Source organism: Lotus japonicus, chromosome 1 (genome assembly GCF_012489685.1).
Source record: "Lotus japonicus ecotype B-129 chromosome 1, LjGifu_v1.2".
Taxonomy (NCBI): Eukaryota; Viridiplantae; Streptophyta; class Magnoliopsida; order Fabales; family Fabaceae; genus Lotus; species Lotus japonicus.
The window spans coordinates 92,902,213-92,915,176 of NC_080041.1; the positions used below are offsets into that span (position 1 = coordinate 92,902,213).

At 33.9% G+C, this 12,964-nt stretch overlaps 1 protein-coding gene across 1 annotated transcript; it reads right to left on the reverse strand.

Annotated features, from left to right (window-relative positions):
- Positions 1 to 9,748: 9,748 nt before the first annotated feature.
- LOC130732239 (uncharacterized) lies at positions 9,749 to 10,883 on the reverse strand. Its single transcript, XM_057584333.1, has one exon. The coding sequence runs from the start codon at positions 10,806 to 10,808 to the stop codon at positions 9,840 to 9,842; it is 969 nt and encodes a 322-aa protein (XP_057440316.1). The 5' UTR covers positions 10,809 to 10,883; the 3' UTR covers positions 9,749 to 9,839.
- Between the last annotated feature and the right edge of the window lie 2,081 nt (positions 10,884 to 12,964).

Sequence of the window (12,964 nt, forward strand, 5' to 3'; positions counted from 1 at the left end):
AAGCACATATCTAACTTACAAATGGAGTTATTTAAACTTTTAATATAAAAGGAGCTCGTCTAAGTCACTCAAGGTAAATATTTGATAAAATTAATTTAGTCTTGTGAGATGTGTCATTAGCTAAAATCTTACAATATGCATGTCAAAATATTATCATGTCACCCAAGTTGGGTATATTTTAATTACCCTACATGGCTAGATATCGGTGATTTAGACAATGCTTAAATCAAATTTATTTTTTTTAAGTAAATAACCAAACATGATGCAGAAGCTAATTCTTGTAAATTTTGATATAATTAAAAATGACCAAATAAGATCATTTGTTCTTGATGATTAATGGTGTCCCATTCACTTTTACTAATCAAATGAAATTATACCATGTCAATTAATCACAATTCATATAAGGTTGTAAATGTTATATGCATATGTTTTTTAATTGATATATAACATAATTTTATTGGTTGGAACGGAAAATGAGACATCATATAGCAATAAAGGATAAAAGATATATAGATCTTGATCCATGGTTAGGAAACCATGCATAGCAATCATCTATATATTGCTGTTACAACCGGAGTAGGAATCCGTTAATTTGTGCAAATTTCAACTTGACAATTAATACTAATGATTGATCGCCAAAGAGGAAAGCAAATGATGTCCTGGCTTTTTGATCGATCATATAAGTCTCAATGAAGATGAATGAAAGATTCCAAATGCTATCATTCCAGTTCAAAGTGAGTTATAATGTCGCCAAGTGAATTTTTTTGGAAACCATGTAGGCAATATGATGAAAGGTGATTAACATGGGACGATGGAACGGGAACAAAGCTATTGTCTCTTTAGAAAAGTTTGAAGTCCACGTCTTCAATTTACCCCTTGATAGAAAATTTTACCTGTACTTTACATAAAAGAAAGGACTTGGGTGGAATTCCAACTCACTGTGGTTGTGTGTTGTCACTATGAAATATGAATGTCTTCTTATATCTTTCTTTTTTTACAAGGGAAAAAAAAGTTGGCCAGGTTTGGCCCTGCTCACCTCCCCACAGGTCAAAATATGTTTCTATGACTATACATCGTTTTTAGAGTATGGATAATCCACCCACACAGTCTCTAATTGATAGCGGAAATTAAAAACACAATCTTTATTTTTTTGTTTAAGTGATATATTTTTACCAACTGAATCCGCATATCTTCACATATATACTTGCCTCTCTATCTTATATCTACCTATCCAAACTTTTTATAGAGTAGAGGCCAAGTTCTTTTAGCTAGACTTATCCAGCACCAAATATAAAACAGCAAATGCTCTTGCTGTCGTGCCATGTCCTAATTTACGAAAAGTCTTCATCCTTCTTGTGTCGATCACTATAAAATACACACAAATGTATAGAGCTAGGTCGAGAGAACCTTGAGTCCTTGAATACCAAATATGAAAAAACCACGCCCTATAAAAACAAGGAAAAAGCCTATTACTAATAGCTTTCATGTGCTAGCTAGAAAATTTCATTGTCATCAATCTGGATCAAGAATGATGTAGATACTGAGTTCAAAAAAAGAATGATATGTAGATACTTGAAAAAATGGGTAAATGGTGAAAATTAACACATTTAAACAAAATTAACAATAGATAATTAAGTATGAAGTAGTATAAAAATTTAGAGGGAGACAATATAACATTAGAATACTGTTTTATTAAAAAGTACTTTTCTATTAATTAGGGTAGTGACTTGCTGTGTTTGTTTAAAAGTTAGAAAAAAAAAAGTAAAAACACACATTCCCTTAATCAACCATTTTGGTTTCATTGGTTTTTTTGTCTCGTACTTCATGCAAATGCAATAGTCATGTCAGTGTTTTAAGACTCGGCTCGGTGGTCGACTCGGTCGAGGTACTGAGTCAATGAGTCACTGGTCGGACCACTGGGTCAACGGGTGAACTGCTTGACTCGGTCTATATTCAAATATTCTAAAAAATATTCATTGCAATTTGAAGTTAAGGTATAAATTTTAAAAAAACGCGTGATATAATCAAACAATATCATGGTCTAGTGGTAAAGGTTTCTCTTTTTTCCCTTCTGGTCCTGTGCTCGAATCCTCCTTGCAACACAATTTAAACATATTTCACGTTTTTTCTACTTTTATCCACAACAAAAACAAAACTGATGTTAGAATAATTTTAAAAAAAGGCCCACTGTAACAAAAACCTGTTGTTAACAGAATTTTAAAAAAATAATGAAAGGCCCACGTGCTAACAGAATTTAGCCAGTCTAATTATTGGGCCTTATTTCAAAAAAAAATATTGGGCCTCACGTGCTGACCCATTAACAACTAATTTAAAAAAAAATTAAAAAGCTGGCCGGTCTGACCGAAAATTGACCGAGTCACCGGTTCAATCGGCGAACCGGCCGAGTCAAGCCGGTTCACAGCGAACCGATTGCTTAACCGATCTGTTAAGAGGCTCGGACCGGTCAGGTGACCGAGTCCCGGTCGGACCGGCCGGTCCGAGCCGAGTTTTAAAACTTCATGATGTTCTCAACTGAAAAAACAAATATTTTTGTATTATTTTTTGGGGGATAGATGATGCTACATAAATCAATCTCAAGTGGTCAACACGCACTAGTAAACCAGGGACCCACGGAGTAGATATTTTATTTGGGGTCAATGGTGCATAGTTTTTCATTTCAAGGCCCAAAGGTGGGCTGAGGATGACTTCTATGAGATTAAAATGATGACATTTTTGTCCATTTTTATTTTCAAAAATATGGAAAGGCCCAATTTGAGTTCAAAAGAGGAAAATGAGATGGAAAGGCCCAAAAGGGCAAGTATAGAATGCAAAAAAAAGACACTTTAGGTGGGGTTAGATACAAAGTGCAGCGCCGTTCTCCCCCTTGGGGGCTCCTCCCCCTTGGGGGATCCTCCTCCGCTAGGGAGGTTCTTCTCCTGCTTATTAGGTAGGTCTTTTCTCCCACAATAGGTGGGTTTCTTCCACAGTAGGTGGATTTTCTACCCAAATAAGTGGGTTTGTCCTTGCTTTTTAGCTTTCCTGTTTTGCTGGCCACCACTCATCCATTCATGCCTCCACCATGGCCGCCGCCATCGCTTCCACCAACCGCCGCGAGTTGTGTCGTAGTTCTAGGCTTGCCGCCGCCGTGGGTACTGCTATAACCCAGATCTGAGGCCTTCTTCATTTTCATCCATCTCTGAGTGGCCTAAGGTGATAAGGTATGGCTATGTTTTTCTCTGTTATGGAGGAACCTTTGCTACCGCCGCCGTGCCGCCACCGCCGCTGTGCCTCAGCTGCGACCGTCTCCGCTGCCCTCCTCCCCTGTTATGCTCAGATCTACAGAACCCTCCTTTCCTGAATGTTGGTGCTGTTGACTAGGCTACCCTTAGTGCCTTGAAGTCATGTCTGGCTGCTTTGAAGAAGGCTCTTCAGAAGGCAACTCCGGCAGAGTCGTGAGTTGTACAGTTTGAGTGGTCGAGTATAAATGGTAGACACACACCACTCTAAATGTCTTTTTGACTTACTGATGTTTTCTGAGGATTGTAGAGTTTCTGTAGTTCTCTTAGTTTCATTGATTATTGGTTCTAGCATGAGTGAGCCTTGGTTTAAAAAGTTTTAACTGTGTTGCTTTGTTGTATCACTCTTTGATGTTGTAAGTGAACTACTTTGAGTTCCCCCTTGTAGAGCCGTACAGGCATTAGGTTGGGCTCGTCTGAGCACCTCTTGTTTATGTTCATCTTGTAACATGTTGAGCATTCTGCTCATTATCAATGAAATTGTTCTCCTTTGACCAAAAAAAAAGGTGGGTTTCCATCAACCCAAAAAAAAGTTTGGTAGAGTTGAGAGTATTAAAGTGAATATTGTCAGTTTCTCCCCCTTGGGAGATCTCCTCCTCTAGGGAGGTTCTTCTCCCGTTTAGTGGTATTTTCTCCCACAAATAGATGAGTTTCTTCCACATTAGGTGGATCTTCTACCCACATCAGTGAGTTTTTCTTGCTTTACAACCACCTCTTCATCCATTCACACTGCCACTGCCTCCACCACCCACTGTGTGTTGAGACTTAGATCTGGTTTCAAGACGACATGACCTTCTTCTCGCTGTTGTGAGCGCTCCGTCGTCATCCCCCGAGGCCCCTTCTCCAAACGTCCCTTCATGGCAAAGCTCTGGTTTTAAAAGGTGGGTTGTAGTTTACAAATCTATTGGAAGCCTTCGTGCGTTGTCGTCTTCGTGCCTCAATTGCGTCTTCTTTGCATTGGCCACCCCTTCCTCTGTTCTGTACTGCTTCTGGGTAGATTTGCAACTTCTCAAATCCATGGTGCTAGTGTTGCTAACTTGACTCTTCTTGGTCCAAATGTTGAAGCTTTGTTTGCTTCCTTGAAGGCTCTTCAGTTTGTGCAACTCCGGCAGAGTTAGATGATTTGCAGTTGTGTATAATTGCAAATTTACTACTGCTCGGAAAGTCAAGTTGTTGTGCTGGTGATCTTAGGATTTTAGAGTCTGTATGATTTTTCTTAGTTTGTCTGGTTTTTTATATCAGCTAGAGTGAGTTTGCTTTAAGCTTAATTGTGTATTTGATTATGCATTGCAGAATCACGTTTTGGAATTATAGTCCCACTGATGTAAGTGTCGTTGGACAATCTTTGAATGTTAATCTCTGCACCTTCGACAAAAAAAATGTAAATATTGTCGATAAAAAAATGAAGTAAATATTAACATTTTTATTTTATAAAAGTCAAAAGCGCTTATGCACCACATGATTGAATCGAATTATTTTTCTCTTCATAGGGATCCTACCTTTGCAATCTAATATGTGAATGGGATATGATTTTCTTGTCACCCCTATCAATATTTATGCCATCCTTTTATAAAAAAAAATCTCAAAATACTCTTCCGATAGCCAAGCCTGAATATCCTAAATTAACAACGGGCTTGTTTATTATCTTTCAAAAATATAGCAATACACACTATGTCTTGATTAAGTAAGGTTTAACTGTTTTTTTTATCAACTGGCTGGTTTAACTATTTAAGTAAAAAGGTATTTAACACTCCAACTTCCATTTTTTTCACACCTTACTTCTCTATCATTATAATCTTTTCCACATTTTTTTCTTCTTTTGATTATCTTGCTCTTTTGCATCACATCTCTTTCATGTTCTTCACTTTGTTCCTATTATTTATTTCGTTTTCTTTCTATCTCTAATTCTAACATTTTTCCCAGTACTCAAAACCTATAGGTATTGTGGAGAAAGTTTTCATTATACAAGTGGATAGAAAAATAACAAAAAATGAAACCTTGTGATTGAGGGAATTGGGCCAGGTAGAAGGGGGCCCGTAGCGTCATGAGCGAAGATCGTCTGTCAGTGCCGGTGGGAGAATGTGTTTATCAATTTTCATTACACAAGTTGATGAATAATTATTGACCAAAAAAAAAGTTGCTGAATAATTGGAACTATTATTATGTGGCTAACGTTATTCTTCCACATGTGGAAATTGGGAAAGCTTCATTTTCTTGAGCAGAAGTCCATGTTAATGAAGAAGGGAAAGGAATCATTCTCCGCAACATCTACTTTTGTTTCAAATGAGTGTTTTTGTTTAATGGATAGTTGGATACTTGGATAAGTATACTCATGCTTTGTATGAATGATGTACATAGTAGGTAGAATTTTAAATTTTTTTTAAAAGATATTTTAATAATGACATAATTTATATATTGTTTGAAACTTTGAATGAAGAAAAAAAACTTTTAAATAATAAAATATATGTAAGCAAATGTATCAAATGAGAATGATATAAATAGATCATGACTGTTGATTTTAAACACTAATATTTATGACTATGTTATTTGATATAACATAGTGTACGTCCACTTAAAATGTTTTAATATTAATTTGATGATTAGTACTCTCCTTTTTCTTAATATAATAACTAAAAAATTACTTCACACCCCTTAATAAATTTAGTTAATTTAAGTAATTGCTCAATTTAAATTAATTTTTCTAAAACATACATATCTTACTTTTCTTAATTTTTATGCATCATTAATGTTTTGACGAGTGAAAAGAGAGAAAAAAAAACTCAATTAAACAAGTGCATTCTTGTCCAAAAATAATTAATGAACCACTAACTTTAAATTGACTCTTATAAAAAAGAACAACATACACCTCTAATTTAGTTAATTATTATAAAACAAAATTGACAAAGTGTGATTTATTTCTATAGTTTTCACCTAAGAAATGTGATGTTTTGGCATGCATCAATTTGGTCGATATTGGTCACTAATTAAGAAATATGACTTGTATTTCAAAATGAATATCGTTGATGGTGTGACAAATATGGTGGTAGCCATGGATGCATGGTAGTTGGAACCAGGCACTTGGTTGTATGAGTTATGCAGTGGTGGTTATAGATAAAAACAGTGAATGAGTGTCACGGGTGGTCAAGAGCTTGGGTAACAACAATGCTTTCATGGCGGAAGCGTTGACTGTGGAACTCGGGTTGCAACATGCTCTTGAGTTGGGATATCAGAGTATTGTTTGGTTTTCTGATTGTTTGAATGTGGTTGTTGCTCTTCAAAGCAATGTTGATTTCATTATGTACCTTCTAGGCTAGAGATATCCTCCTGAGAATCCGAGATATGATGGCCCAGTTCTTGAGGGTGCAATTCCTACATGTTCAACGTGTGAAGAATAATACAATGGATTGTTTAGTATATCATGCTAGTTTGTCACGTGATCATACTCAAATTTGGAGACGCCCATTCATTTGGTTTATGCATCCTTATCTATTAGTTAGTTTTGGTTTTTAGTTTATTACTCTTCCTCTTGTAAAAAAAATTAAAATACTTTAAAAATTTTAAAACATGATATTACATAATTTATATTCTTAGGTGATATATATATATATATATATATATATATATATACTTTAAAATATATTTTTATGTTTTAACCAATATCTTTAGGATATTTGCTATATATATATATATATACTTTAAAATATATTTTTATGTTTTAACCAATATCTTTAGGATATTTGCTATTGCTAGCATTCCCAAAACAAAATTATCACAATAAAAGCAACGAAACCACTATTATTAGAATAGTATAAATTAGTCAAGTCAAAGTCCAGAACCTTATATTAATTAAATGAACACATCAACCTATTTTGTAAAGTAGTATAAAATTTAATTCTAACCTATTTTAGTGACATGAGGTTTTTCTAAAAGGTTTAGCCTAACAGCATTAAATATCTAAAGGGTATAAAAATGTATGATTTATAATAATGGCTTTAAATATGTAACAACTTGATTTTTTTTTATTTTACAAGTATTATTCGTATATAGAGCAATTATGTTTAAACTGGGAACATCCACATCATACTAGAATTAATTTTTCAAACGAGTTTAATTTTTTCCACTTACACAACTCAAACTTGATTCATTACTTAAGGGGAAAACTTGTTTTCTAAATAGATATATAAATAAGTTCATGACTCTAAAAAGGCCAATATATATATATATATATATATATATATATATATATATATTTCTAATACATTACACAAAAATTGAATGTAATGATAATAAATTAATAATATACCATTTATATATTACTTAAATAAGTTAACTTGTTAAATCTATACAAATTTTGATATTTTGTAGTACTCGATTTTTTTCTATTACATGTATCATCACATATGAGACAATTTTGTTCAAGAAAATAATTTTATTTGATGGGAACATTGCTAATTAGGAGGATCAAGTATATACCACTTTAATCAACCAGTTGTTCGATATTTCAAACTAAATATTCTCTTGATTTCTTTTAACTATTAAGCTTACTTAATAATTAGATGTACACCATGTTATGTCTGCAGACCATATATCGGATCTCAAAATAACTAATTATTTCCGCCCTTACTTGTAATGTTTATTCTGCTTAACAAATCATATGCGCTAATTATTTTCATTTGGTAATGGTAGACCTAATGTGCTAACCGTTAATCCTTATAAGCATTTGGCTAATGACATTGTTTAGTTGTCATCATACTTCGATCATGCATATATCTGTATTTATTATTTAGAAACCATGAACATGCCATGTGCGTCACTAATTGCTCATCTACCCATACTTCTAACCTTCCCTGTATTATTTGATTTTCCCCATCTTCTAGTCAATTAGAGGAAAGCTAATTAATGTCGTTATATACTAATATAATTGAAGTCCAAAACGTAACTAAGTAACTTATAATATTGAATAAAAGTGCACGTACCACATGGAGATGCATGCCGTAATTTTGTGGGGTTGGAATTGGGGTAAACATGAGGTTAGTTTATGATCTCGATTAAACTTCGTGTGTCTCAAGTCTTTCTTCTTATGTCTGAATTTTATATACAATATTGAAGAAATGTGCGATATCTTGATGAAAAGAAATGACACTTTGTAGTTGTTGATATGCGATCATTGTTCATCAATTAAATAATTAAAATTATGGAACCTACTCATCCAATATGTGTGGGTATAGTGTATGATTAATTCATCATAATGAACTTTTCCCATTTTAGAAGCATTAGGTAGCAACTTCCGACTGTTTATTGAGATTAATTCAAACCTCACAAATTCAAGCAAAATATCTTCTAAAATAAATAAATGATTGAAAAAATAATTGGAGAATTAATTATATTAGAAATAATAATATAAAATCATTCATTTCATATTTACCTAACAGATTAAGCTTATGAGATAATTAGTTATTTGATGGTGTCAAAATTTATATCAATTTTCTAATAAAAAGTTGACTTAAAAGCTGGCGATAAGTGAGTTTGTGCATTATCTACACTTCAAACTCAACCGAACAAACCATTGATGTAACATTTATTCAACAGCTTAATTAAACTTTATGAATAAATAATTATTTAATTTAGGCTCAAGAATCAGTTAATTAGTTACTAAGTGCCCCTTTTTTTTACCTAATATGTAGGGCTGAACATGGGTTGAGTTTGATGGATTTTCAGGCTAATCAGGACTCGAACCGATCAAAACTGTTTGGGTTGGGTTGGGTTGGATTTCGTGAATTTTCACTTATGAACCCGAACCAACCCAATCTGACAATCTTCGGGTTGGTTTGGATGGATTGATTGGATCGCTATATTAAAATAAAAATAAATCTGAAATATTGAAAATATTAAAAAACAAGTACTTCAAGTCTCTAACATGCAATTACATCATAAGTTCATAACTACCGTCTACACACATCTATACAATAACACATAATTAAACTAGTACTTCAAGTCTTTAAATATGACAAATAATTACAAACAAGTTAGTCTCAAAGTCTTCTAAAAATCACTCAAATAGTAGGACTCCAAGTCTCCATAAATTACATACCCAACTAGTAGGTTAGGTAAAAATTAAAATTATTAAAAATATATATTAAATAATATATTATTATTATAAGATTGGATTTCGGGTTGGGTTGGATGGATTGTTATGGAATCCGATATCCGATCCAAAGATAATTGGATCGTAATAAAATCGATCTGATTGACCCGTTTGCCCAATCCAACCCGCATTTTTACCATTGGATCGGATTGAGTTGGATGAATTCATTAGGTTGACCCGGCCCATGTGGACCCCTACTAATGTGTGAAGTATGAAGAACCCGTGAGTATTAGGAAGATTGTCAACCAATATTTTTGACCAGGAGATAAAACAAATAAATTAATTAAATTTGTAAGGCATAAGCATATGATAAAAAAATAAATAATATTAATGTTATTATCTTTTCTTAAAATCAAAAACAAAAAGTATTATCTACCAGCATCAATTCACATTCTTCACTATTGCGCAAGGGTAAGAGTGTTGAGCAATAGAACACGAGAGTTGATCAAAGCCCTGAACACTTTCTCACTCACACTTTCAATGCCACAAACACATTCCTCCAAATCCCGCATCCTCTTCAAAATCAACCTCACCTCTTCATCTCCTTTCTTCTTCAGATTCTCAAAGCTTTCTTCAACTTCCATCAGCTGAAGCTCCTCAAGTCCTTCACTCTCCACGTTCATTCTTCTAGTACTACTCCTCGACAACTTCACCATCTGAGTCCATGAAAATCTTCTTGGAGCAAATGACATCGCGATCCCGTTGAATAGAGCAACGGAAACGAACACCGTTACCCTCATAACATCGGAGATCACACCTCCCAGCTCAGCGGTGTCTGCAACCGAGAGCAACGCTTCCGCTGCAGACACCGCCGGAACCTGCATTTGAAGATGTTGATGTTGTTGTTGAGTTTGAGTCCCACATCGGATGGAAGAAACAAGCTTCTCCATCTCCTTGGAAAATTTCTTCTTAGACTTCATGTACATGCCCAATTTGGATTCATCACGCTTCCTTATTGCTATTTGGGCCGAGGAGTGTTCTTCCTTGAGGCCCATGATGAGTGTTTGGAAGGTTCCGTAGGCGTCGACGAAGCGGAGGGAATCTTCTAGAAGGTTCTCAACCCAAAGAGGGTGGCACCGGAGAGACTCTTGGGTTTGAGGGAGTTGAAAGATGTGTTGGAACGTTTCATGAGTGTCCTTCAGAAGGGTGAGGCCGTGGGAAATATTTGTGTATGTTTGAGGGTGGGATTTGGAAGTTGAAGCCCATGCATTGAGACCGTTGATCTCTTCCTTGATCTGGGAAATCAATGGATGAGATCTGCAGGGAAGACTGATGGATCTGATGTGGTGGGATATGGCTGGCTTCACCGTTGGACGGTTGAGATTTTTGTTTGGCAATGAAATGGAGCGCCGAAAAACACCTACCATAATCACTTTGAATCTGAGAGAGAGAGAGAGTGATAGAGAGTTTTTTTTCTTCTTCTTGTGCTTTTGGTGAGAATGAAGGGATTTGGATTGGAGTATTTATATGGGCACTTACATATCCACACGCATGAGAACAAAGAATGCCACTCTAGCTTTCCTACTATCTTGACAATAATTAAGGGGGAAAAGTGGTTTTATCTACGTGTCTAAAATAGTATATTCATAAAGAAAATTAGAAAAACATCAAAACACACCATGATAATGGACATGTTGTCATTTTTTTTACAATTCGTCCGTTATTATTATTGGCATGCACCTAACAATGAACGGGGCAGAGGGTGTTTGTGTTTGACAAAACAAGATGGATCATTTAGCTGTAACTGTCCCTAATACAGCTTGGTGCACGATATCAACTAAACAACCGCGTGGTTTATCCCGTTATGTCTGAAATGGAATCTTAATCTTAAATCACACATAACTTTCTGGTGTTTATCAAATTTCTAATAATAAACGCGTGTGGGTTGTAATTACAAAGATATTGCCATCCCTTGGAACTCGAAATTCAGTTTGATGATGTGTATTCCAAGAAGATTGTGCAGAACTTGATCGATTAAACTCGTGGTTTCTAATTTCTAGCAAGATTATGTGAATACTAAGAATCCCGCAAAATATTGTGAAACTGCTGAAACAACTAATGAGATTTCAATAACCTGAGGAAACCAATGAGGTACTGTATTCTCTAGTTTAGAGAGAAGAAAAGCCCATATTTAGAAGTGCAATTAATTTTATTTATTTTCTTATTTTATCATTCAAAATGTATATTATTTTTCTTCATTTATTATTCTAACAAGGGCATTACATGAAAAAACATCATTTAATGATGTTATCTTAAAATGCTAAGTGAACAGATATATAAAAATAAAAATTCTTTTAAATTGACAGTTAATAAGGAATAAAGAAAGATAATAATAAACAAGTTAGATCCTCATAGAAATGAGGTTAGAAGAAAATCATTTGTTTGTTAGGAGAAACAACCACAAAAACACATGTTAAAGAGAATAAAAAATCAAGCATTACATGTGATAGTACCTTTTTTGTGCGGTGAAAGAGGGTAGTTTGAGTTATTTAAAACAAAAAATTGCAATTCTTACAATTCCATTAATCACTTTCGTTTGCTTGGTTATTGTACAAGACAAACTGCCATCAACGACTTAGTTGTTGTTAAGTGAAGACAAAAACTACAAAGAAATAAGCACTTTTCTGAATTGTTGTGGCTGCACTCATGTTAGCCTCAAGCTCTAGAATCATGTGCATTGTAATATAATTGCAGCGTATGCTAGCATTATTGTCTTTCTTAATCCTAATTTCATTAGGCCAACTCCATTAGCCAATATAAACTATTAATTAAGTTTTAAATATCCTAAATCTACATCTAATTTCAGCCCATTATGACTTGACTTAACATCTAGTTGGCTTAACGCAGGTTGATCTGTAAACCCTTGATTATTACTGCCTTCGTTCCTATATAACTGTTCAGAGAGATAATACAAATATTAAGGAGAGCAACTAAGTTTGTTAATTTTCATGAAAATATTATTTGTTTTTTCTATTTCACTCTTTAGAATGCATTTTATATTTTCTCATTTATTGCCGACATTTCTTGGAAAAACATTACTTAATGCATTTTTGAAATTCTAAATTAACAGATATATATAGGAATATAATTTTTTCTTCAAAGTAAAAAGTTAATAAGGAATGAAGGTAGTGTTATCTTTTGGTTACTAGCCCTTGATTATTTAAGCTCATAGGTTAACTTTACTAGCCCTTGATTATTTAAGCTCAATAGGTTAACTTTAAATCTATATCAAGTTAGAATCATTATGAATGTCCAGACCACTATCCACATGTGTAATTCCATGTGTTAGTGAAATGGAACCACTATATGACAAACATACCACATTAAGCCAAAAATGATATTAATTGCCGATTCAGTGCATTGCATGTATCTAATTTAATGAGCTGCATATTTATAGGTTTTAGTCCCCGAATTTTTATAGTAAGGTTTAATATTTTTAAGAAAAAAAAAATTATGGCAAGGGGATGATGCCCCTGTTTAAACTTTAAAGTTTAAAGTAAAGAAAATTGTTAGACTCAAAAAG

What these genes read in the sequence shown, in the direction of transcription:
- LOC130732239 (XM_057584333.1), bottom strand. Translation starts at nt 10,808, where the DNA reads ATGGTAGGTGTTTTTCGGCGCTCCATTTCATTGCCAAACAAAAATCTC.